Source organism: Petaurus breviceps, unplaced genomic scaffold (assembly GCF_028583685.1).
Source record: "Petaurus breviceps papuanus isolate PSGF00001 unplaced genomic scaffold, PetGlider_PUasm1.0 90887, whole genome shotgun sequence".
NCBI lineage: Eukaryota > Metazoa > Chordata > Mammalia > Diprotodontia > Petauridae > Petaurus > Petaurus breviceps.
This window is the reverse complement of record NW_027187370.1, coordinates 1651365-1672024: the sequence shown is the minus strand read 5'-3', so window position 1 is coordinate 1672024 and position 20660 is coordinate 1651365. Positions and strand designations below refer to the sequence as shown.

At 44.3% G+C, this 20660-nt stretch overlaps 2 protein-coding genes across 5 annotated transcripts in view; both read left to right on the top strand.

Moving 5' to 3' along the window:
- Positions 1-3763, top strand: part of LOC138150806 (gasdermin-A-like) — an 18626-nt gene extending 14863 nt beyond the window's left edge. Inside the window, exons 7-11 of one of the 2 annotated variants that reach the window (XM_069074260.1) lie at positions 148-168; positions 834-1009; positions 1527-1677; positions 2062-2135; positions 2525-3763. In XM_069074260.1, the coding sequence (XP_068930361.1) occupies positions 148-168; positions 834-1009; positions 1527-1677; positions 2062-2135; positions 2525-3397 (1295 nt within the window). In that variant the 3' untranslated portion in view covers positions 3398-3763. Of the gene's footprint in view, positions 1-147; positions 169-830; positions 1010-1526; positions 1678-2061; positions 2136-2524 lie in introns of both variants that reach the window. The other variant, XM_069074259.1, reaches the window with a different exon arrangement.
- Positions 3764-7176: 3413 nt separating this feature from the next.
- GSDMA (gasdermin A) lies at positions 7177-17879 on the top strand. Of its 3 annotated transcripts, none has more exons than XM_069074252.1 (12): positions 7177-7405; positions 8719-8937; positions 9152-9332; positions 10083-10248; positions 11776-11872; positions 12265-12312; positions 13069-13095; positions 14171-14203; positions 14721-14875; positions 15319-15433; positions 15564-15637; positions 16167-17879. In XM_069074252.1, exons 2-12 carry the CDS (start codon positions 8724-8726, stop codon positions 16407-16409), a joined length of 1353 nt encoding a protein of 450 aa, XP_068930353.1. In that variant the 5' UTR covers positions 7177-7405; positions 8719-8723; the 3' UTR covers positions 16410-17879. The 3 variants fall into 3 exon arrangements, with proteins under 3 accessions (XP_068930353.1, XP_068930355.1, XP_068930354.1); XM_069074253.1 differs by having other exon boundaries at positions 7178-7405; positions 14171-14191; XM_069074254.1 differs by lacking the exon at positions 14171-14203.
- The last annotated feature ends 2781 nt before the right edge of the window (positions 17880-20660 follow it).

The following is a 20660-nucleotide window of genomic DNA, read 5'->3' as shown; positions in this document are numbered from 1 at the left end:
TGCTCCCCCTTGTTCCCAAGCTATCTGCTGAAGAGGGGAAGAGGTATAAAGATTAAATTAGCATCTGCATTATAATCACTACTGTCTTATCTCTCTGCATCTGCTTCTCCTGGGTTGTCCCTGACTTTGCTTCTGCCCTCATTGCAGGACCCACAGGCCACACAAGACGTAAGGAGCTGAACTGTCCCCTCTTCACCACCAGGCTCCATATAGTGAACCAGGGTTGAACAGCGAGGGAGTTAGAAAGCCAAGGAAAAAATTCTGAAGTTACCTTCTTCCAGAGCTTCCAGAAACCCCAATCCAAGAGAAGGAAGTGGGACTCTACCCCACTGCTATCCAAACAGTTCCTTTAGAGCTGGGGTCTTGAGGAGCAGAGTTGGGGGAAGGGGACAGAGAAAGAGGGAGAGGAAGAAGGGGAGGGTAATGGAAAAGAAAAAAGAGAGAGACAGGAGGAGGGATAGGGAAATGGGAAGGAAGAAGAGGAAAGAGGGAAAGGAGAAAGGGAAAGGAGAGAGGAAGAGAAAGGAAGAGTAGGGGGAGAAGAAATAGGGGAGGGGTGGAGAGAAGGAAAGAGAAAGGGAGAAAAGGAAGAGATAAAGAGGGGGAAGGATAGAGAAAGGGAAGAGGGAGGGATCAGAAAGAGAGGAGGTGGAGGGCCACACTGGGGGCAGTAGGAAAACTACAAAGAGGAAAAGGGACTGAAAATGGAGACAGTTTCCAAGGCAAAAGGGAGGGACCAGATGTGTATGGAAAGCTACTGGTCGAATGAATGAATGCTAGCAGGGAATCTCTGGACTTAGGATCTGGTCCCAGCCATTATGCTTCCATAGCAGGGTTACAGCCTGAGCCACTCTCCAAAGAGCTCAAGGGATTCGAGGCACTTCAGGCCGAGGTGGAAGCAGAGATGCCCATTTTGAAGAGCATGACCCTGGAACAAAGTGCAATTCTGTTGGAGGCCATCCTGGGGCTTCTGGGCCAGGCCAAAGCTCTTCAACAGCTGGAGGACACGGTAAATGCAGGAGTGTGAGATATGGGCTGGGGAGGAACCTCAGACAGCTTCCACACATCTCTGAAAACTTGTAGCTGGGCCCTAAAGGAGGCAGGTCCAGAGACAGGAGATTGAGCTCCCCATGTGAAGGGGGGAGACACCTCCCCTCCCTTGAAGAGTCCTCTTTCAGAAGGGGAGATGATTCCTGCCCTGGAATAGCCTTCCCCTCTCTCTCCCCTGTCCTGGGAATGCCCAGTGAGCATTCCTATCAAGACTCAAACTCCACCTTCTTCAGGAGGCCTGTCCCAGCACACCCCTCTGCTAGCACCTCTTCTCTGAGATTACCTCTCATTTATTCTCTATATATTTTGGACTAACCTCATTATTTTCTCTTGGTTCTCCCCATTAGAATGTGAGTTCCTTGTGAGCAGGGACCCTGTTATGGCCTTTCTCTATATTTCCCATACTCAGCACAGAGCCTGGTACATAGCAATCCCTTAATGAATGTTTGTTGAATTGTCGGCTATCTCTTTCTCAGATGAACCGAGCACTGGACCTTGAGGAGCCAGTGACCCAAGTATTCCTTGGGGGCCCTGGGGATACCATCCTAGCCAAGCTGCAGGATATCTCAGGCAAACTCCACCCTATCTTGGCTGGGAGTTTTCTCTACCTGTTAGGGGCACTCCAAGGTAAGGAGAGTTGGGAGCTAAAGGTGGGTCCCATTGGAATAACTTCCATAGAGCACATTTCCATGATGCCTGTGTTCGAACAGTGTTTGTAGTGCCTTCCTCCCACTCTGCAAAAGGGCAAACAGCCCAGCCTCCATCTTCATTGTCCCCCAAAGAAAGGAGACTCCCCAGCCTACCTGCCCTAAACTCCCTTCAGAGGAGACAGAGAGTGTATGGCCTTCCCTCCTCTCCATGTTAATGGTTAACACAGCCCCAGTCCCTCCCCACTTCCCACAGACCACTTACCATATCTATTTACCTAGAACTGACAGTGGTTTTCTCAGGCTCTGCCCGCCACCTCCTTCTCTGGTCCTTCTTCCCTTCTGTCCCTCTGTCTGTCCCCAGAGCTGAGTGAAGAGCAGCAACAACTGCTGGCCATGTCTGTGGAGAAGAGAATCCTCTCCCAACAGCTGGAGCTAGTAAGGATGTGGGGGTGGGGTAGGGAGGAGAGGGACAGGGGTAGTGAGGACAGGGTCCACGGACTAGAAAACAGAATGGAGTTTTAGAGCTGGAAGAGGTCTAACACATTCATTCAAGAGGTCCATTTTGCAACTGCCCGGAGAGGCAGCCTGCTTTGGCCAAGGTCCAGGACCTCATTAGTGACTGAGATGGATCACATGGCACCCATTCTACTCTGCCCTATTACCTCTAGGGAGCCTAGCAGGAGCAAGAAGCAGGACCAGAGGTCTGGAAGGGTAGAGGAGAACAAGAATAGGGCTGGCTTGGGATTCAGATTTATTGCAGACAAGCAGCAAAATCAGAGGTTGGACACGGGGGACACATTCTACTCCTACCCTCTAATCACCAGATGAAGACCATCCTGGACCAGAATTTCATTCGAGCTGAAGCCGGACCATTCCGTCTTCATTGTGAACTCCTCCAGAGCTTCCAAGGAGAAGAACTGACTGTGACCCAGGCCCTAATAGGCCTCTGTGGCCTTGACCTACAGGGTGATGGACCCCTCTATGCCTGGGAGCCTGATGCCCTACCTCCCCTCTGTGCCCTATATGCTGCCCTCTCTGTTTTTCAAGTACTATCTAGAAATTCTTGGTTTGGCAGCCCCTTCACCCGGGGCCATACCACTCTGGGACACTCAGGGGCTAACCTTGGGGGCATAGGGAAGATGGAGTGGGGTTTGGGGAGTGACTGGGGGGAAGAGAGAATCCGCCCCCCATCCCCCAGGCCAGAGCTTCCCCTAGACCTGGGAAGGCTCCACCTGGGATCTACTTTGCTAGGAAAGGGCTTAGGGGACCTGGCTTCCCGGGAGAGTTTGAAACTTGGGGCCTCCAACAAGTCAGAGAGCTTTTCATCAATCAGCCATGAAATGGAAGAAAATGTGAGCTCTCACACCAACTTGCTCAGTAAGGGGCTTGGCAAAGCTGGAGTGTTCCAGGGTAGAGATGGCCTAGAACTTTTGCCTGGAAGGGATAAGCTAAACTCCTCAGTGTTTGGTCTAGATGGTGACAAAGGCTTCTTCAGCCATTCCAGTCTGCTAATGGAGGGAGGTGAGAGCCCAGAGATGGCAGCCATGAAGGCTGAGACCATGAGATTGGCTGCTGAGTTTGATCTCCACTCTCAGTCTCTACAGGCTGAACACCATTTGTTAAGACAGAGGTTTGGGGGCAGCTTGGGTCCCAAAATGAGTTTTGGGCTGGGGGGAAGAAACTCAAAATTCTTCTAGGGACTGAGATGGGAGTTTAGGGATAGGGAACTTAACAACTGTTCAAGAAACAAATTCTAGAGGGAAGCTCTCTGCAAGTGCTATTTTCCCCAAATGTTTCTTCCACCTCACAGGAAGGATACATAGTGCTCCCTAGCAAATGGGAATCCTCCCTTGTCTCCCTCTCTCCCCAGAATAACGAACAAGTGTACAAGCATGACTTTTCAGGGTTCCACTGCTGCCACCTGCCGGATGCTCATCTTTCTCTGCCAGCTTCCCTAAGCTCTTTGTTTTTCCTCTTATTTTCTTCCTTTCTATCTTTACTTCTTATGAGGGAGTAAAAATAACAATAAAAAAAGAGAAATTGCCAAAAATAGAAGGAAAAAATGAGTTGTGTGATTTTTTTGTCCCAATGTCTTCTTTATGCTTCTCTGGTACAGAAAAGAGTGACAAGTGGTCACTAGAGGCTCCCCAGACTTTCTCTTTTTACTATTGGTTTTCCTACCATATCCCACCCACTGTTCACCTCAAAGCCACACCTAAGGTTGGACCTCTGTCATTCAAGACAATTATTGAACCCTGAATTGCCACCAGAGGGAGTAGTAGAGGCCAGACGTTCATCCCAAGAGATTGAGGCTGAAACATTGACCGGTCCTTCCAGGGACTTCCCAGATATCTGTCTCTGTACCCCTAAAGAGCACTAGTCCTAGGCTTCTAAGCCTAGTGGTCCCTCTAAGTGGTCCCTTCTAAGTCTAGTGGGTCTGAGACTTCATGGAGGTAAGAGTCACCCTCATCTAGCCTCCTGAATCCAATCACTATAACAGGGCAGAAAAGTTCTCTTAGGGAGTCTGACTTTAAATTTCATTCTTGGAAATGTAAAAAAAAGGAAGATGGAAGGAGCCCCAGAGTCCTCAGAGAAATCGTGTAAATGATCCTCATAGGAAGACTTGAGAGAGTTGCTAGAGGGGTCCAGCAGGGGCCAGAGATGGGATGGGGAGAGATGAGCAAAGGATTCTGGAAAGAAGAGAGGACTGGCAACAGAGAAGGTTATGTGGTCTGAGAAAGGGAATAAGACAAAGGCAAATGATCAGGAAAGCTCCAATTCAAATTCAACAGACATTTATTAATAATCCATTATATGCATAATTATGTTTATTTCCAAAGTAAGAAATGAAGCCTCATCTAAACCTTGGCTATGAACCCCCACTTATGCACATATACCTTTACACACAACTCAGGCACCTGTCTCACTCTACCTTTGTCCCTTTTAAAGACAAAGGTAGGGACAGTAGGGATTACAGGAAATAGCTGTGTTCTAGATCCATGGAAAACTCACCAAGTAATCAATGGTTGAGAATGAAGAAGTTCAGACTGTATTCCAAAGAGAAGGGATAGAACAGGGGTGGGGAACCTGCAGCCTTGAGATCACTGTGGCCTTCTAGGTCCTTGGGTGTTCCCTTTTAACTGAGTCAGCTTTACAGAATAAATCCTTTTATTAAAGGGATTTGTTCTGTGGAGTTTGTATTCAGTCAAAAGGCTGTACTTGAGGACCTAGAAGGCCACATGTGGCCTGGAAGCCACATGTTCCCCAGCCCTGGGATGGAAACTTCCTCTCTGGAGTTGGTTGATTAGGGTAAAGGGAGGATTTCCAGGATCCAAAGAATGTCTCAATCCAGAGGAATAGATTGACTTCTTTAAAAATCTAAACAAATAATTGCAGATAGGAATGGAAGACTTATCTTACTGTATCTTTGATTCTTTTATTCAAGTTTATTTTCAGTCATAACAAAAAGTTATTCTTCACGCAGTTGTTAAAGAGGCAAGAAGATGGAAGCAACACTCCCCAAAAGGAAACCTTTTTTTTTTTTACAGTAATTGACTTTTTGAGAGACACAGAAAGACTACAGGAAATAAATGATTGTAGACAGAAAAACAGGGAAAACCAAATAGATATATATAGAGATGATTTCTATGGTACATCGAGGTTTATAAAGCACTTTGCTCACAACAATCCTGTAAGATAAATGGTGTAAACATTATTTTATATATTAGAAAATTGTGACTCAAAAATAAAGTTAGAGCCTGACATGGTAACTCATGCCTGTAATCCTAACTATGAGAGAGGCTGAGGCTGGCAAATCTCTTGAGCTCCAGAGTTTTGAGCTGAATGGATTCCCAAACTAAATTTGGCATTAACATGGTGAGATCTTGGGAGCTAGAGGCCATTAGGTTGCCTAATAGACAGCTGGTAGCACATTAGATAGAGCACTGAGCCTAGAGTCAGGAAGACCTGAGTTCAAATATGGCCTCAGATACTTACTAGCTGTGTGACCTTGGTCAAGTCACTTGGCCTCTGCCTCACTTTTCTCAACTGTCAAATGGGGGAAATAATTGTATCCACTTCCAAAGATTGTCGTGAGAATCAAATGAGATAATATTTGTAAAAAGCACTTAGTGGAATGTTTGGCATGTAATAGGTACCATATAAGTGTTTATTCCTTTCCCTAAGAAGGAGCAAATCAGCTCAGGTTGGAAATAGTGCAGGTCAAAGCTCCCCTGCAGATCAGAAGTGGAATTGGGCCCATAAATAGCCACTGTATATTCAGACTGGACAAGAGAAGGAGACTTAAATCTTAAAAACAATTTTTAAAAAGAAAAAATTCATTTGCTCAAGGCTAGCAAATGACAAAATCTAGATTGAAATCTAGGTCTCCTACCTTCCAAGTCCAATGTTGCTGTTCAGTAATTTTTCAGTTATGTCTGACTCTTCATGACCCCATTTTGGATTTTCTTGGCAAAGACACTGGAATGGTTGCCATTTCCCTCTCCAATTCATTTTACATATGAGAAAACTGAGGCAAACAAAGCTAAGTGACTTGCCCAGAGTCATACAGTTAGTAAGTATCTGAGGCCAGATTTAAACTCCGAAAGATGAATCTTCCTGATTCTAGACTGGGCTGGGGAACTCTATCCACCATGCTACAAAGCTGCCCAACTGTATTCCAATAGTATTCCTACTAAAATACAGAGACACAAGTTCCTTGGGCTTTCACATGTACACATACATATACATTATGTGTGTGAATATATATATATATATATATATATATACATACATATCAGTATCTATCTTATGCCAGGAAACTGAAGAATTGAAGAGGGGCCAATGATGAAGCCTGCTATTCATCTCCTGACAGAGGGATGATGGTCTCAGGGGGAAGACTGAGAGATCTATTTTTGGACATGACCAATGTAGGATGGCTTGACTATAGATATTTGTTACAAGGGCATTGGGGGTTTTTTTCCTTTTTTAAAGGTGGGAGTAGGTAAGAAGGAGAGAAAAATCTATTTTTGTCTTCTGAAAAAATTAATTTTTAAAAATCGAAAAGGAGAATATTCTATCTGTGGAAATACATCAGCCAGATTAAAGGACAGGCTGACAGATATACCCTATTCTTCAGTAGCTCAGCATTCTGAGTCTTCAGAAAAAGGAATTTTCTTGTTTCCTTATCATACCAGACAAGATTTGATCCTGAACCCGAGATTCTCCTAAACAGCTCCGATGCTCTCTTCCAACATCACAGAAGAATGTACAGAAGGACATACCACACATACACCTTGAGTAACCCTACTCCCTCAAGTCTCTGCCATTGATCCAGGTGCTACTTCCCATCCTAGTCTGACTCCTGTCGCCCACACTGGCACCTGCCTGGAAGTTCCCCACCCAACCCCTCAGCCCCATAGCAAATCAGGGCCTGAGGCCTGGGGCAGGGCACATGGAAAACAGGTTGATGCAGTTCTCCAGGAAGTGTAGCCAGTGGGATGGGATCTCTGTGGCCTCCATCCTTCCCTCCACAGTGGCATAAATCAGGCCGAGCCACCGGGCACCACTGAGTACAGGGATTCTCTTAACCCAAGAATCCCTGTGAAGACCAAATTGGATTAGCATCTGACCCACCCAACACATGACTTCTACCTCCAACTGACAGCACCCAACCACACCATCACCACCACCATCACCATTCTTCGGTAAAGATTTTGGAAATGGGAGAGGGGAGAGGGGGTGGGATGTAAGGGAGACCTGGAGGGCAAGGGAGGGGCAGTAAATGAGAATAAATCAAACTGCTTTAGAGAAGGGAACCCCCCCCCCCAGAAGACAAAGAGACAAGTAACCTACAAGTAGAATTTAAGCTCCTTGAAGGTAGGAACTGTTTTAATTTTCATCTTTGTAGCACATAGTAGGCACTTAATACACATCAGATTGACCTGGGCAGGAGTCTACCCCATTCCATCCTTCCTAGAGGAGGAGAGGCAGCCCCTAGACAAACTGCCTCTTCCCTTCTATCTCCAGCTATCCAAAGAACAGGTGTGACAGTGTTTGAGTGGCTGTGCTTGTCATCCCAGCTAGGACTCCTATATTTGAACCAGAAAAGCATGGAAGATGAAGCTATAAGTAGCAGTAGATTAGATTTATATAGTGCTTCAGGATTTCCAAAACACTATCTCATTTGATGCTCACAATAACCCTGTGAAGTATTACAAGTATTTTTGTTGTTCAGTCATTTTTCAATCGCGTATGACTCTTTGTGATCCCATTTGGGGTTTTCTTGACAAAGACCCTGGACTGGTTTGCCATTTCCTTCTCCAGCGCCTTTTACAGGTGAGGGAACTGAGGCAAACAGGGTTGTTATGTGACTTGTGCAGGGTCACACAGCTAGTAAGTGTCTGAGGTCAAATGTGAACTCAAGAAGATGAGTTTTCCTAACTCCAGGCACTCTATCAACTACCCCACCAAGCTGCCCTATTACAAGTATTATTAACCCTGTTTTACAGATAAGAAAAATGAGGGTCAAAGAATTTAAGTGACTAAAGTGACAGCTAATAAGTGGCAGAGTCAGAATTTGATCCTAGGTTTTCTGACTTTCAAATATAGTACATTTTGTCTCATACCAGGATACCTAGAATGGTATCCTTTGCTCTCTCACAACCCTGAGAGTACTCCTAGTTCCTATCTGACACTAACTAGCTATTTGACCTTGAGCAAATCAGTGAACATTTTTCAGCTTCAGTATCTTTTTCTGTAAAATAAGGGCACTAAATTATATAATTACTTAGAACTCACATTTTTAAGGTGGAGGAAATATTAGATGTCATCTGATCCAGTTTCCTCTCTAAGGTTTCTTCCAGCTCCAAGATTCTATATTTCTACAAAAGACCCCCTCCTGGATAACTCACCTCCTATCTATTCCATGACCCAGTTACCCAGTTACCCTCATCTCTCTCTCTCTCTCTCTCTCTCTCTCTCTCTCTGGCAGCCACCTGATTCTTTTCTCTCCCTCCAGGAACAATGACCATGTTTGAAAATGTCACCAGGGCCCTGGCCAGACAGCTCAATCCCCGAGGGGACCTGACCCCTCTGGACAGCCTCATTGACTTCAAGCGCTTCCACCCCTTCTGCCTGGTCCTAAGGAAGAGGAAGAGCACATTGTTCTGGGGTGCCCGTTATGTCCGTACTGACTATACCCTCCTAGACCTTCTTCAGCCAGGGACCTCACCTTCAGGTCAGTTTGTGGCACGGGTGGGCACAAGGCAGAGGCAGACGTGGACCTGGTCATCCAGCTAGCGAGGCACTGCCTCTTTCCCCATGGCTGAGATTGGTTCAATGTCATCCCATGTAGAGGAAGGAGGATGGGCCAACCAGCTACCCCCATGGCATCCTGAGTTGGGGAATGCCTTTGGTCCAGCACCCCATCCCATCCCTTTTCATCCCCTCAGATCCATCAGACACAGGAAACTTCTCTTTCAAAAAGATGCTGGATGCCCGCCTGGAGGGTGAAGTAGATGTCCCCAAAACAGTGAAAGTCAAAGGGACCGCGGGGCTCTCACACAGCAGTACACTAGAGGTTCAGTCTCTCAGCGTTTCCCCTAAAGCCCTGGACAATTTACAGAAGGAGAGGTGAGGACAGGGGAAACTCCTTCTTGAAGTGAGGAGAGGGGAGAAAGAGAAGCTATAGGCAGGGCTGGAGCATTACTAGACTTCTCTTGGTCTTGGGATGAAGAAAGGGACCCTCAGATTACTACCCTGACTTGTAACCTTCAAAGAGGTGGCTCTGGGAAGCAATTCCTTCTGGCTTGTGGCCCTTGTTTTATATATAAGGTGACCAGATCATCTTGAAAGTATTGCTCCTAATAGGAACTTTTTGTATTTAGCTTTTGGTACAGTCAGAATTTTATCTTACCATGACTACTTCAAAGTATTTTTGAATTCTTGTGGCTTTTGTGGCCTTTAAAGATGACTTTGGAAGCCACTTACTAGTGACCCATTTACTCATACAGGCTGTTTCTGGGCCACTCACAAAGGTAGATGACCTAAGAAGGCCAGTTAACAACTTTGGTTGCAACACACTGTTCTGCACTAATGCCCTGCCACCCTCTTTGAGTTTCTGGGACAAGTTTGCACAGAGGATGTAACATCAGTTCTTAAGTGGCATTAAGTGGTAGTTGGGAGTGAGAGATGAGGAGTAAGGGCAGGGAGAGGATATGAGCAGTGGGCAGCTCAGAAATCTAGGCCACAACAAGCTAGAAAGAAGCCTTAGGTACAAACTGGTTCTTAGGTATTGGGGATTGAGAATGCAACAGGAGAAAGGAGTACCAACTAGCATAAAGTAAAGCCTTGACCTTTCTCTTTGTGTCTCCTCCACCCCAGGAGGCTTGTGCCAGAGCACTCCTTCCTAAAGGAGATAAAGGAACGAGGGGAGAACCTGTATGTGGTGATGGAAGTTGTAGAAACTGTGAAGGAGATCACCCTGGAGAATGCTGGGAAAGCTTCGGGCTGCTTCTCCCTCCCCTTCTTTGCCCCTTTGGGCCTACAGGTTTGGTTTCCCCACTCCCATCCAGTAATACAGCCAGAAACTTAGGGAAGGAAGAGACCAGCCCTGCCAGTTCTTCCATCTCCAGTTAGCACCCCATATCTGTCTAATATTCATTCCCTTATACTCTGCCCAATCTCTTTTTCTGCTTTTCTTGCATCCTGTCTCCAGTCCATCCAGTTATGCTAAAGCCCCTTTCCTGACCCTATGGGTAGAGTCTTGTGCTGGATCCTAAGAAGAAACCAAAGTGAAAGTCAGTCCTTGGCCCAGCAAAAGCCTAGAGAACAATTGTAATGGGGGTATTCAAGGGAGTGTGCACACACACACACACACACACACACACACGTGCTCACACTAGATTACTTCCTATAGCACCCTGGCCACTTTCAAGAGATATATCTTGACCTCTAGATAAAAATAATATGTAACCAGAAGCCTATGGTGGGTGCCTGTGTGCCCCACTCTCCTAGGAGGTGTAAGGGTAGGCTGTGTTGAAAAGGCATATTCACTGAGTTGTTTAGTTGTTTCAGTTGTATTGTAGTTTTCTTGGCAAAGATACTGGAGTGATTTGCCATTTCCTTTTCCCCCTCATTTTGTAGATGAAGAAACTGAGGCAAACAGGGTAAAGTGACTTGCCCAGGATCACACAGCTAGTAAGAGTCTGAGGCCCAATTTGAACTCAGGAAGATGAGTCTCCCTGATTCCAGTCCCAGGGCTTTATCTGCTGAGCCACTTAGCAGCCCTAGGAAGAGCCTAGGCGAGCTTTAAAGGGACAGACAGCTTGTACTCTTGCTCTTTTCTGAACAAAGACTTTACATATGGGGAAGCTAAGACCAAGAGAGATGAAGGGAATTGTCCTGAATCACACTGACTTGTAGAAGGCATCTACACAAATGATCGGGGTTAGCAGCTTCAGGATAGCCTGCTCCTGGGAAGCAGAAACCTAAGCAGAAGAGCCAAACTCCAGAGCAGCGATTAGTGAGCACAAAGCCTCGTGTGCTGCTTATACCACACAAGCAGTAATAAAGGTGGCTCAAGGCTTTGACCCTTTGAGACAACTTAGAGAACAATGCTTGAGCTCCTACCTTCCACAGTCCATCCTGTCTTAAGAGGCATAACATTTCCAGGGAGAGAAATAGACAAGTAAGCTTTGATTTTCTGTGGCTGGCTCCTGGACCACTATTGTGGAGTCTTGAAGCTAGGAGGAAAGGAAAGAGACTTCCTGAAGGACGGATGGAGATTGAAGATTGGATGCCTATGATGCTAAAGCTGAGAGGAAGGAAAGAAGGGACTGTGAAGGCTACAAGTCAGGATCAGCCTAAGAACAGGTTTGCCCAGCTGGGGTAGTAAACCTGAGTCAGCAAAGGAGATGAAGGTAGTTAGATGAATAGTTAAAACTGATGGATGGACTTTGAAGTGGATGCCATGAAATTGGGGCATTTGTGAAAAGCAACTTGAGAGGGAAGAGGAGGGAGCAAATTCAGACTGAGGGTATCTGCTGATTTCCTGATCTGTGTTTTCTAATCCTAGGGGTCTGTAGACCACAAGGAGGCTATTACCATCCCCAAGGGCTGTGTCCTAGCCTTCCGAGTGAGGCAACTGGTAATCAAAGGAAAAGATGACTGGGGTGAGTAGAGGCCCAGGGAATCAGGGTCCCTCCCCTACCAGGAGTCTGTTGGGCCCTCTTCCCAATCAATTAGTGTCCCTGAGCCTTTCTTCTGGGAGCTGTGGAAGGGTTTTCGAAGGGAGGGGAAATTATCACGTTTCAAGTAATGCAGGCTGTGAGATGGGGAGAGGGGAAATAGAATGCCTGAGTTCAAATCCTGAAACAATGTACTGCCCTTTTCATATTGGTGTTGTTTGGTTTTTGAAACCTTACATAAGATGAGCTAGGGATGATCTGGAAGGAAACCTGCTTGATTCCAAAGATCTCTAAAAGCCTTTGGGTAGGAAAAGGTGGAAAATACCAGGCAGCTGCTAAAAGTACCATTTCTTTTCTCTCTCTTCTCACCCTTCCAGACATTCCCCATGTGTCCAACGAGAACCTGAAAACTTTCCCGACTGAAGGTGAGTAGAATTGCTCCCAAGAAGAAAGCCTATATAGTCTCCCCATCACTCTGGCCTCTAAGGCCCTAGCCCCCAGCAGTCCCTCCCTTCATTCCCAATGCCTCTGGATGTGGTACAAGGCCTATAATCATTCTGGGCCTCAGTCTTGTCTATCTGCAAAATGAAAGAGTTGGGCTAGATGACCCATCAGATACCTTTGAGCTCTAAATCAGATCTTAACCTTTTCTGAGTCATGGGTACCTTTGGCACTGGTAAAAACCTATAGACTTTATCTCAGAATGTTTTTAAATGCATAAAATAAAGGATTTCAAAGGAAACCAATTATAGTGAAATAAAGATGTAATTTTCCCCCCATCCATGTCACAGAACCCTCCTGAAATCTATCCACAGACCCAATGCTCTAAATCTATGATTCTGTGAGTTTCTTCTATTAACCCCCATATCCTCACAGTTTTCCCCTACTATACTCTAGGTCCCAGCTTTTTTGGGGAGGAGGGAGGAAGATAAAGATAGAATGCTTTCTTTGTTCTCTTAGACCAAAAGAAATCAAAACAGAGAGATAAACAGAAAGGCAGAGCTTGAACATTCACAGAAGTAGAGATATTTGCTCCCAAATTGTGAGACTAGGTACCAACAGTATGTTTTCATAATGACCACTAATAAAATGTTACATTATAAAATGTTCTGGAGGGGAAAAAAAGTTTCTACTTTTTTCTATGGATATTATGTTGATGTATTTTTATTTTATTTATCCAGAAAAGCCTGAAGAGAAAATATTCTCCTGTAAGTATGTTTCCTTTCAGATTATTATACTTTTCTTTACTCTAACTTTCAAAATAACAAGTTTTTCTTTTTCATTTTCCTATGGAAATGCTAGGAGCTCAGGAGAGGTGATGCCCCAAAACTGAAAGCTTTTTCTTTTTTTGGAAACGGGAAGGTAGAGCAATTGGAGTTAAGTGACTTGACCAAAGTCACACAGCTAGTTTTGTGTTAAGTGTCGGAGGCCAAATTTGCACTCAGGTCCTCCTAACTACAGCGCCAGTGCTCTATTCACTGCACCACCTAGCTGTCCCTTGAAAGCTTTTTCTTTAAAAAAAAAAAAAAAGTCATGATTTCCAAATTAACAGAAATGGAAAATATTTAGGGAAGATCCTCAACAAGTCTGTTCTCTCAGGTCCATGTCCTCAAGATTACAGTGGCAGTGACTATTTATTCACGCAATTGATTCTCTAGTATCCTTCTGATCAAGGCCTGGAACTGCTGCTGCTGCAAAGGCATGTGAATTTTGACACACTGATGAAAGACTTTGCCCTCTCCTTTCCCCTACCCCATCAAGTTCTCTACCCACCATGACTCTGTTCCCTTTTTATCTTCCAGAGAAGCTAGGAATGGTGGGACAGTGGTTTTGTTTTGCTTTTTGGAGGGGCAATTGGGGTTAAGTGACTTACCCAAAGTCACATGGCTAGTAAGTGTTAAGTGTCTGAGGCTGGATTTGAACTCAGATCCTCCTGACTCCAGGGCCAGTGCTCTATTCACTGCACCACCTAGCCACCCTTAGGGACAGTGGTTCTTAAAAGAACCGCACCCTCTTAGAAAGTTAGGACCTATTTCCTTTTTCTCAGTGTTATGCCCACATCCTGCAGTTAGTTGGGTGGCCCTGAGAAAGGGATCACTTAATGAACTTTATGAACCTCAGTTTCCTCATCTGTAAAATTGAAATAATAATAGTAAGGGTCAAATGAGATTGTATATTTAAAATATTTTGTAAACCACAATATGCTATATAGACTTAAGCTTTTTATTAGTAAGATGCTTCAGGCTGATGCTCTTATCCATTTGTTTTCCTTTCTCATTCCAGTTATCCAGACATCTGATATTTGTAAGGAGATTTGTGAGTTTTCCATATAAGCATGAAGGAGAGGGGAGAACTGCTAAATCTCAGGTCCCGGGGGTCTAAGCCATCTCCAGGGTCAAAGGTCCTCTAGAACGCCAACTAGAAACATTCTTGGGTTGTTGGGCTGCAGGGCAGAGCCTCCGAGCATGGTTCGAAATGTCCCCTAGTTGTCACATAGCCCATCACCCTCTGGAGGAGTCTCCTTGAGAAGTTATTCCCTTTAGTAACTAGGGTGAAAACAGTTCTACCATCTCAGCTTCAGATAAGAATTGGGTTCTCACCATTTCTATTACTAAGCCAAGGGAAATTAAAACAAATCAGGTCCAGTGGATTATTTTATAGGTCTCAGAATAAGAGAAGAAGGAAGGCCCAATACAAGCCAAAGACCAGAGTGTGGGAATCTAAATGGAGGAATCCTAAGGAAAAAGAAACTATTATGGGCAGAGTACCAGATGAAAGGGGTTGAAAATAGGTAAGGTAAGGATTTGTCTTCTATTTTTTTCTACATACACAGCTGAAGTTCCAGAAGATTTTGGGTCACTTAAGAAAGAAGTACAAAGTGAGGCCCAACAGGTGGAGAAGTTGAGCAGGGAAGGGCAGGCATCACTGCTCAAGTCCCTCAGAAACCTTCTAGGGAAGAAACAAGACCTCCAAGACTTAGAGCTCTCGGTGAGACAGAGACCCAGGGTAATGGGAGTTTTCAGGGGTGGTTAGGTTCTATGATGAGGGTAGACAGAGGGAGGCAAGCCCTGGGGAGAAAGGTAGGCGAGTACTCATAATTGACAAGATACAGAAGGGAAAACAAGGATACGCTTTTCCAAGCTGACTAGGAGCCCCGATAGGCTGTTGCTGCTCCTTCCTTACTCCTAAAAGAGAACAAACAATAGAGGGCCTTCTCGAAAGCATGTGCTCCGTTGCCCTCTGGGTAAAATTTACCATGAGTGAAAGAAGGTTGGCAGTGGGTGTGAGGGGGGCACATCATTAGAACAGGAATGGAAGCAGACTGGTTTGGAACCTTTCTTTTTCAGAATGAAGGGCTCTGGGTTCTAAATCAGAGGTGAACCTGGGGTAGAAGGGACAGTAGACGAGATGGTTTTCTCTTTTAACCACAGTTTGAAGAAGCTCTGAACAAGGGGCATCCTGTGTCCCTGGAGGCCAGCCCAAAAGACATTGAACTCTCCCATGATATTGTAGAAGGCATTCTGTATTTCCTTGGAGCCCTGACAGGTAAATGTGAGAGCGCCCCAGAAAGGGAGGTGAAAGGGCCAAGACTATGGTGGAGGGTCCTCAGTCCCTGAGAAAGCCTCTCCAACGGCCCCTTCTATCCAACCCATATAACAATGCTTTCTGTTTATAGAACTGACTGAAGCCCAACATAAACTACTAGCAAAGTCCATGGAGATGAAGATCTTGCCTCTGCAGCTGACGCTGGTAAGAGGAAATGGGTACAGCCTGGAGAGTTTGGGAAGAAGATGGTCATAGACCAGACTTCCATGGGTAACAACAGAAAACATGATTTGACAAAAGGGGGTGTGGAGGTAACTGCCCCACTCCAAAAGCTGAGACCTCAGAGATCTGCTGGTCCAAAGCCTTCATTTGATAGATGAAACATAGCCCCTAAGAAGTGACTGGCCCTATAGCTAATACATGACAGAGCCAGGCCTGAAATCCTAGTGTTCTGACTCCCAAATTCAGCAATCTTGTCTCGTCACTGCATTATGTGCTTCCTCCTCCCTGTGTGTCCCTCCCTCAACCCAGGAACAAGGGTGGCAACAGCATACCTGTCACAGTCTCACAGGTAGAGTTAAGCAGTGTGAAGTTTGGATATTCTCTGGGTTTCACTGCCTAATTCTGAGAAAGGGGGCAGAAAGGGAATGAGTCCTTCACAAATGTGTGTGTGTTTGGAGGAAAACAAAGAGGAGGTTCTCAATTCCTTTTGTTTACCTTGTTTTTCTTCTAGGTGGAGAGTGTTATGGAGCAGAACTTTCCTCGAACTAAGGAAGGTTTATTTCCCCTGAAGCCTGAGCTACTATCCTCCCTTGGGGATGAGGAACTGACCTTCACTGAGGCTCTGGTGGGGCTGAGTGGCCTAGAAATGCAGAGATCAGGCCTCAAGTATAACTGGGACCCTGACACACTCCCCCAACTCTGTGCCCTGTATGCCAGCCTCTCCTTCCTACAGCTGCTAACCAAGCACTCCTAAACTCTTCTTTCCCCTGCCTCCTGCCTCTCTTCTCTTAGACTATCTTTCCTCAAGCTCTTTTCTGTGTACTTAACTGCTATAACACTCTGAACCACCAAATGACAGTGTTACTGAAGATGAAAGAAATCTCACTCATATGGAGTATTTTAGATCCCTAATCTCTACCCTCCCTGACACTGTCCATCAGTTGAAATTTAAACCCTCTAAAAGAAGTGGTTCCTTTAATAAAAAAAATTAAAGATCACTCAGATAAGGAAAAAATATGACCTACCTCATTCACTTTCACTTGCCCTCTCTCCCCCAAAAAAATCTCATTAGAATAGCAAGAATGGGGTTTCTTTAATTATCTCTTTTGCGATTCATGCCAGAAAAGGAAATGTAATATAGTCAGAATGGCTACATATTTTGTAGACCTTTTGTAAAAGATTCATTTACACAAAGGGCCTGCAGATACTTTACAGGATTTTCTTATTCTCTTGCCTCACAGTCCCTACCCAAGACACCTGAAAAACTATCTGTATGATACCTTCCAATATACTGAGACCATTTCCTCATGTGGTTCTTAGGATTTCAAAAGAAAATTTTATTAAAAAGAGAAAAATATTCTTGAATTTGAATCCCAAAGATATATCAACAGTGAGCCACACTCAAATACAAGGACTTGTGTAGCATCTCACTTCCTTACCTAGTTAGTTCAGTCTTGATTTGCTGCTTCCCATGGGGAGCAAAGTGAAGATGAGAATAGATTTTTTTCTCTCTCCAATTTCTTGCCATTCTATATTCCCCAGACCAATCCACCAGTTTGGCAGATGAAGTGAGGACAAGACTCTAGGCCTTTGTGTCCTTAGATCTCCACACCCCCCCCTCAAACCCCAAGAAAAACAAATTAATTTTAAAAACCTAGAACCCAGAATCCTATTTTTCTTCCTAATTGTTAGAACTACTCTCTGAAGATCTTCTCTTTTTTTTTTTTTCAAAGCAATTGGGGTTAAGTAACTTGTTCAAGGTTACACGGCCAGGTGTTTCTGGGTGGGTGCTGTCTGAGCCCGGGTTCGATCCCAGGTCATCCCGACTCTGGGGCCAATGCTCTTACTCACTGTGCTACCTAGCCACCCCTCTTCTTTTTTCTGTACTATGTCCAAATTATCCCAAACCATCACCACACATAACTTCTAATGGATACAATTTATTCTCCCCAGTGATTCAAACAGAAAGGGAAGGCAGAAGAGAAAAATGTCCCAGAAAATTCCAGTCACTATATATTATTAGGGGTTGTGTCTTCATTATCATTCAGTCTGTTAGCCTTGCCTGATTTGCCTTACCTAATTAGAAGTGGTTGTGGATCAGAAAGACAATTGGTTGATGTAATATGCATTAAAACCTAATAAAAAAAATCTTGGGTTCCCAAAACCCTGCCTTAACTGGAGTTTTAACTAAATTCAAAAATAAAAACATTGAAGCCGCAACTAATATGCCAATCAACAATGCTTCATTAAGCACTTACTACCATGTTTCCCCGATAATAAGACACTGTCTTATTAATTTTTTTGGACAGAAAAACACCAGAGGGCTTATTTTCAGGGGAGGGCTTATTTTAATGAACATTGACAGCAATTTTAATAAACAGGTAAATGTGAACAAAAAAATGTACCTTTATTCAATAAGCAAATCACTGGGGAAGAACAGGATGACGCGCTCACTGCTGCAGCTCTGATTGGATGCAGCTCGGAGCGCAGCGTGCGTTTCATGGGGGGGGGGACGGTGCATAAAGAGGGTACCATAATGCAGCGTGTAGCGCAGAGGATCACCTTCACTACAGTAGCAATCTCAATAGGGCTTATTTTCGGGGGAGGGCTTATTTTAGAGGAATCTTACACAGTAAGGGGAGGGCTTATTTTTGGGATAGGTCTTATTATCGGGGAAACACAGTAGTGGCTAGACACTGCTAAGTGCTGAGAACACAGTTCCTATGTTCTCAAGGTGGTCAGTCTAATGAGAGAGACAATATGAAAACAACTAAGTTCAAAGAAGATAAATACTGTGTGAACTAGAGGCAGTCAGAGAGAAGACTGAAAGAAGATTAAGAAGACTAAAAAGATTAAGAAGGTCTGGGAATGTTTTACTGAAATGGTTTAATGGTATATTGCAGAAAATCAGTTTATTTACCTTTTAGTGAGGGAAGGTATCACTGTTGGGAGGAGGTAGTTTCTTGGAAATGATTGTGTCAAAATAAAACCCAACAATTTCAAAAACAAAACTGAGTAAGTCTTATTAGATGATCAGTTCTTCAAGGGTCATGGGCCAAAAGAATCGACTCTCCATCCTTTTCTCCCCTCTTCTAAGACTGGTTCCATCACTCCCTAAGAATTCATGACCAGCTTCCAAATGGTTTGTATCAAGTAATCCTCCCCAACTGCTGGGTGTCTTTCAAAGCTTTGCTACATTGCTCATGGACAAAGCATGTAGTTATCTCCTGAATTGGTTGTTCTTTCCTTTTGATGTAATCATTATAAAGAAATGAGCTAAGAGACAAACAATCCAGAAGGGTGGAGGACTCATAAATTATAATAACAAAGTTTGTTTATTTTCTTTCTTCATAACTCTTGCCCACCTACACAAAATGCCTAGTGCCTTTTGACAACAGTATCCTTTGACATACATTATCTGAACTACCAGTAACAAATCACTTAGCATCATTAAAAGACAAGGGCTGGACTAGATTATTAACTTTCCAAAAACTTTTAATGGTGCAAAAATCCTGTCTTTTCTCTTCTTCCCCACCCCCACCTCCTACTGAACTGAGCATACTTGTTCCCTAAATATTTCATTCATTCATCAAATAGTGATTGAGCATCTTACAATCTACTAGGAGAAGTAGGTGCCCCTATCTCTTGCCTGGACTATAACAATAGCCTCCCCACTGGCCTCTGCCTCTTACCTCTCTCTTCTCTACTCATCCCACACACAGCTACCAAATTACTGTTCCTAGAGTACAGGTCTGATCATGTCTTGTAAATTATCTTGCCTGTAAAGCTCCAGTAGCAAAAAATAAATAAAAAATATATAAAAATCCAGTAGCTATTTGCCTCTAGGATAAAATAACTCCTTTCTTAACCATTTAAAGCCTTTCACAATCTGGCTCCTGTCTACCTTTCCTGGCATATTAAACACATTCTACAATCCAGTCAAATTAGTATACTTGTCATTCCTCCTGCACAACAATCTTCCATTTTTGTACCTATGTCCAAACTATCCCTCAGGCCTGGAATGCACTTCCTCCTCTCTTCCCCTTCTTGGAATCCTTAGCTTCCTTCCAAGAGCAACTCAAAGGTTACCTCCTTCAAGAGACCGTGGCTGATACCCTCCACCTGTTATTACCCATCATTTTCTGTTTATTTCCCCAAACATTTGTTACTTTCCTAGCTTTTGTGTGTTGACTTGTGGATGATTTGAAGTTCAAGCATTCCTAGGTTCAAGAATTCATGTACTTGGAGGCTGCTAGGTGGCTCAGTGAATCTAGAGCTCTGGCCCTGGAGTCAGGAGGACCTGAGTTCAAATGTGACCTCAGACATTTAATACTTCCTAGCCATGTGACCATGGGCAAGTCACTTAACCCCAATTGCCCTGCCTTCCCCCTGCAAAAAAAAAAAATAATAATAATAAAGAATTCATGCACTGGTCGTCTCCTAAGTGGAGATTTTTTTTTTTCAAAAGCAAACCTTTTGGAGAAGGAAGAGGGTCATTAAAGCTAGGTGGAGCAGCAGATATATCACTGGGCCTACAGTCAGGAAGACTTTAATTCAAATCCTGCCTCAGATACTTATTAACTATGTGACTCTGGGCAGGTCACTTAACTTCTTCCTGCCTGAGTTTCCTTAGCTGTAAAATGGGGATAACAAACAGTCCCCATATCACAGGACGGTTGTATCAAATGAGAATTTTGTAAAGCACAGTGCCTGGTACCTTGCAAGAGCTTAATAAATGCTTATTGAAAAAAAAAAAAGAGAAGAAACCCCTGAAGCTAAAAGACTAACACATGGAAGTACTAGGAGATCTGGACCTTCCCAACTTGCCCAGATACCATGAGCTGCTGAGACAGTACAGGTTTCCTGCTTGTTCAGTAGTCCCCAAAGTATGCTTATCTCACAGGCAGTGTTAGGGGCTGAACCCGATTCACACCAGTCCCCTGGTAGTTTATGTGGGATACTGGAATAAAATGAGACTTTTAAGTCACCAAAAATTAGAAAGAGA

Excerpts from the sequence above, each read along its gene's own strand:
- GSDMA (XM_069074252.1), top strand. The coding sequence starts at position 8,724 with ATGACCATGTTTGAAAATGTCACCAGGGCCCTGGCCAGACAGCTCAAT. Across the intron at positions 8,938-9,151 it reads GCCAGGGACCTCACCTTCAG|ATCCATCAGACACAGGAAAC; the intron begins GTCAGTTTGTGG and ends TCATCCCCTCAG. Across the intron at positions 10,249-11,775 it reads TTGCCCCTTTGGGCCTACAG|GGGTCTGTAGACCACAAGGA; the intron begins GTTTGGTTTCCC and ends TTCTAATCCTAG.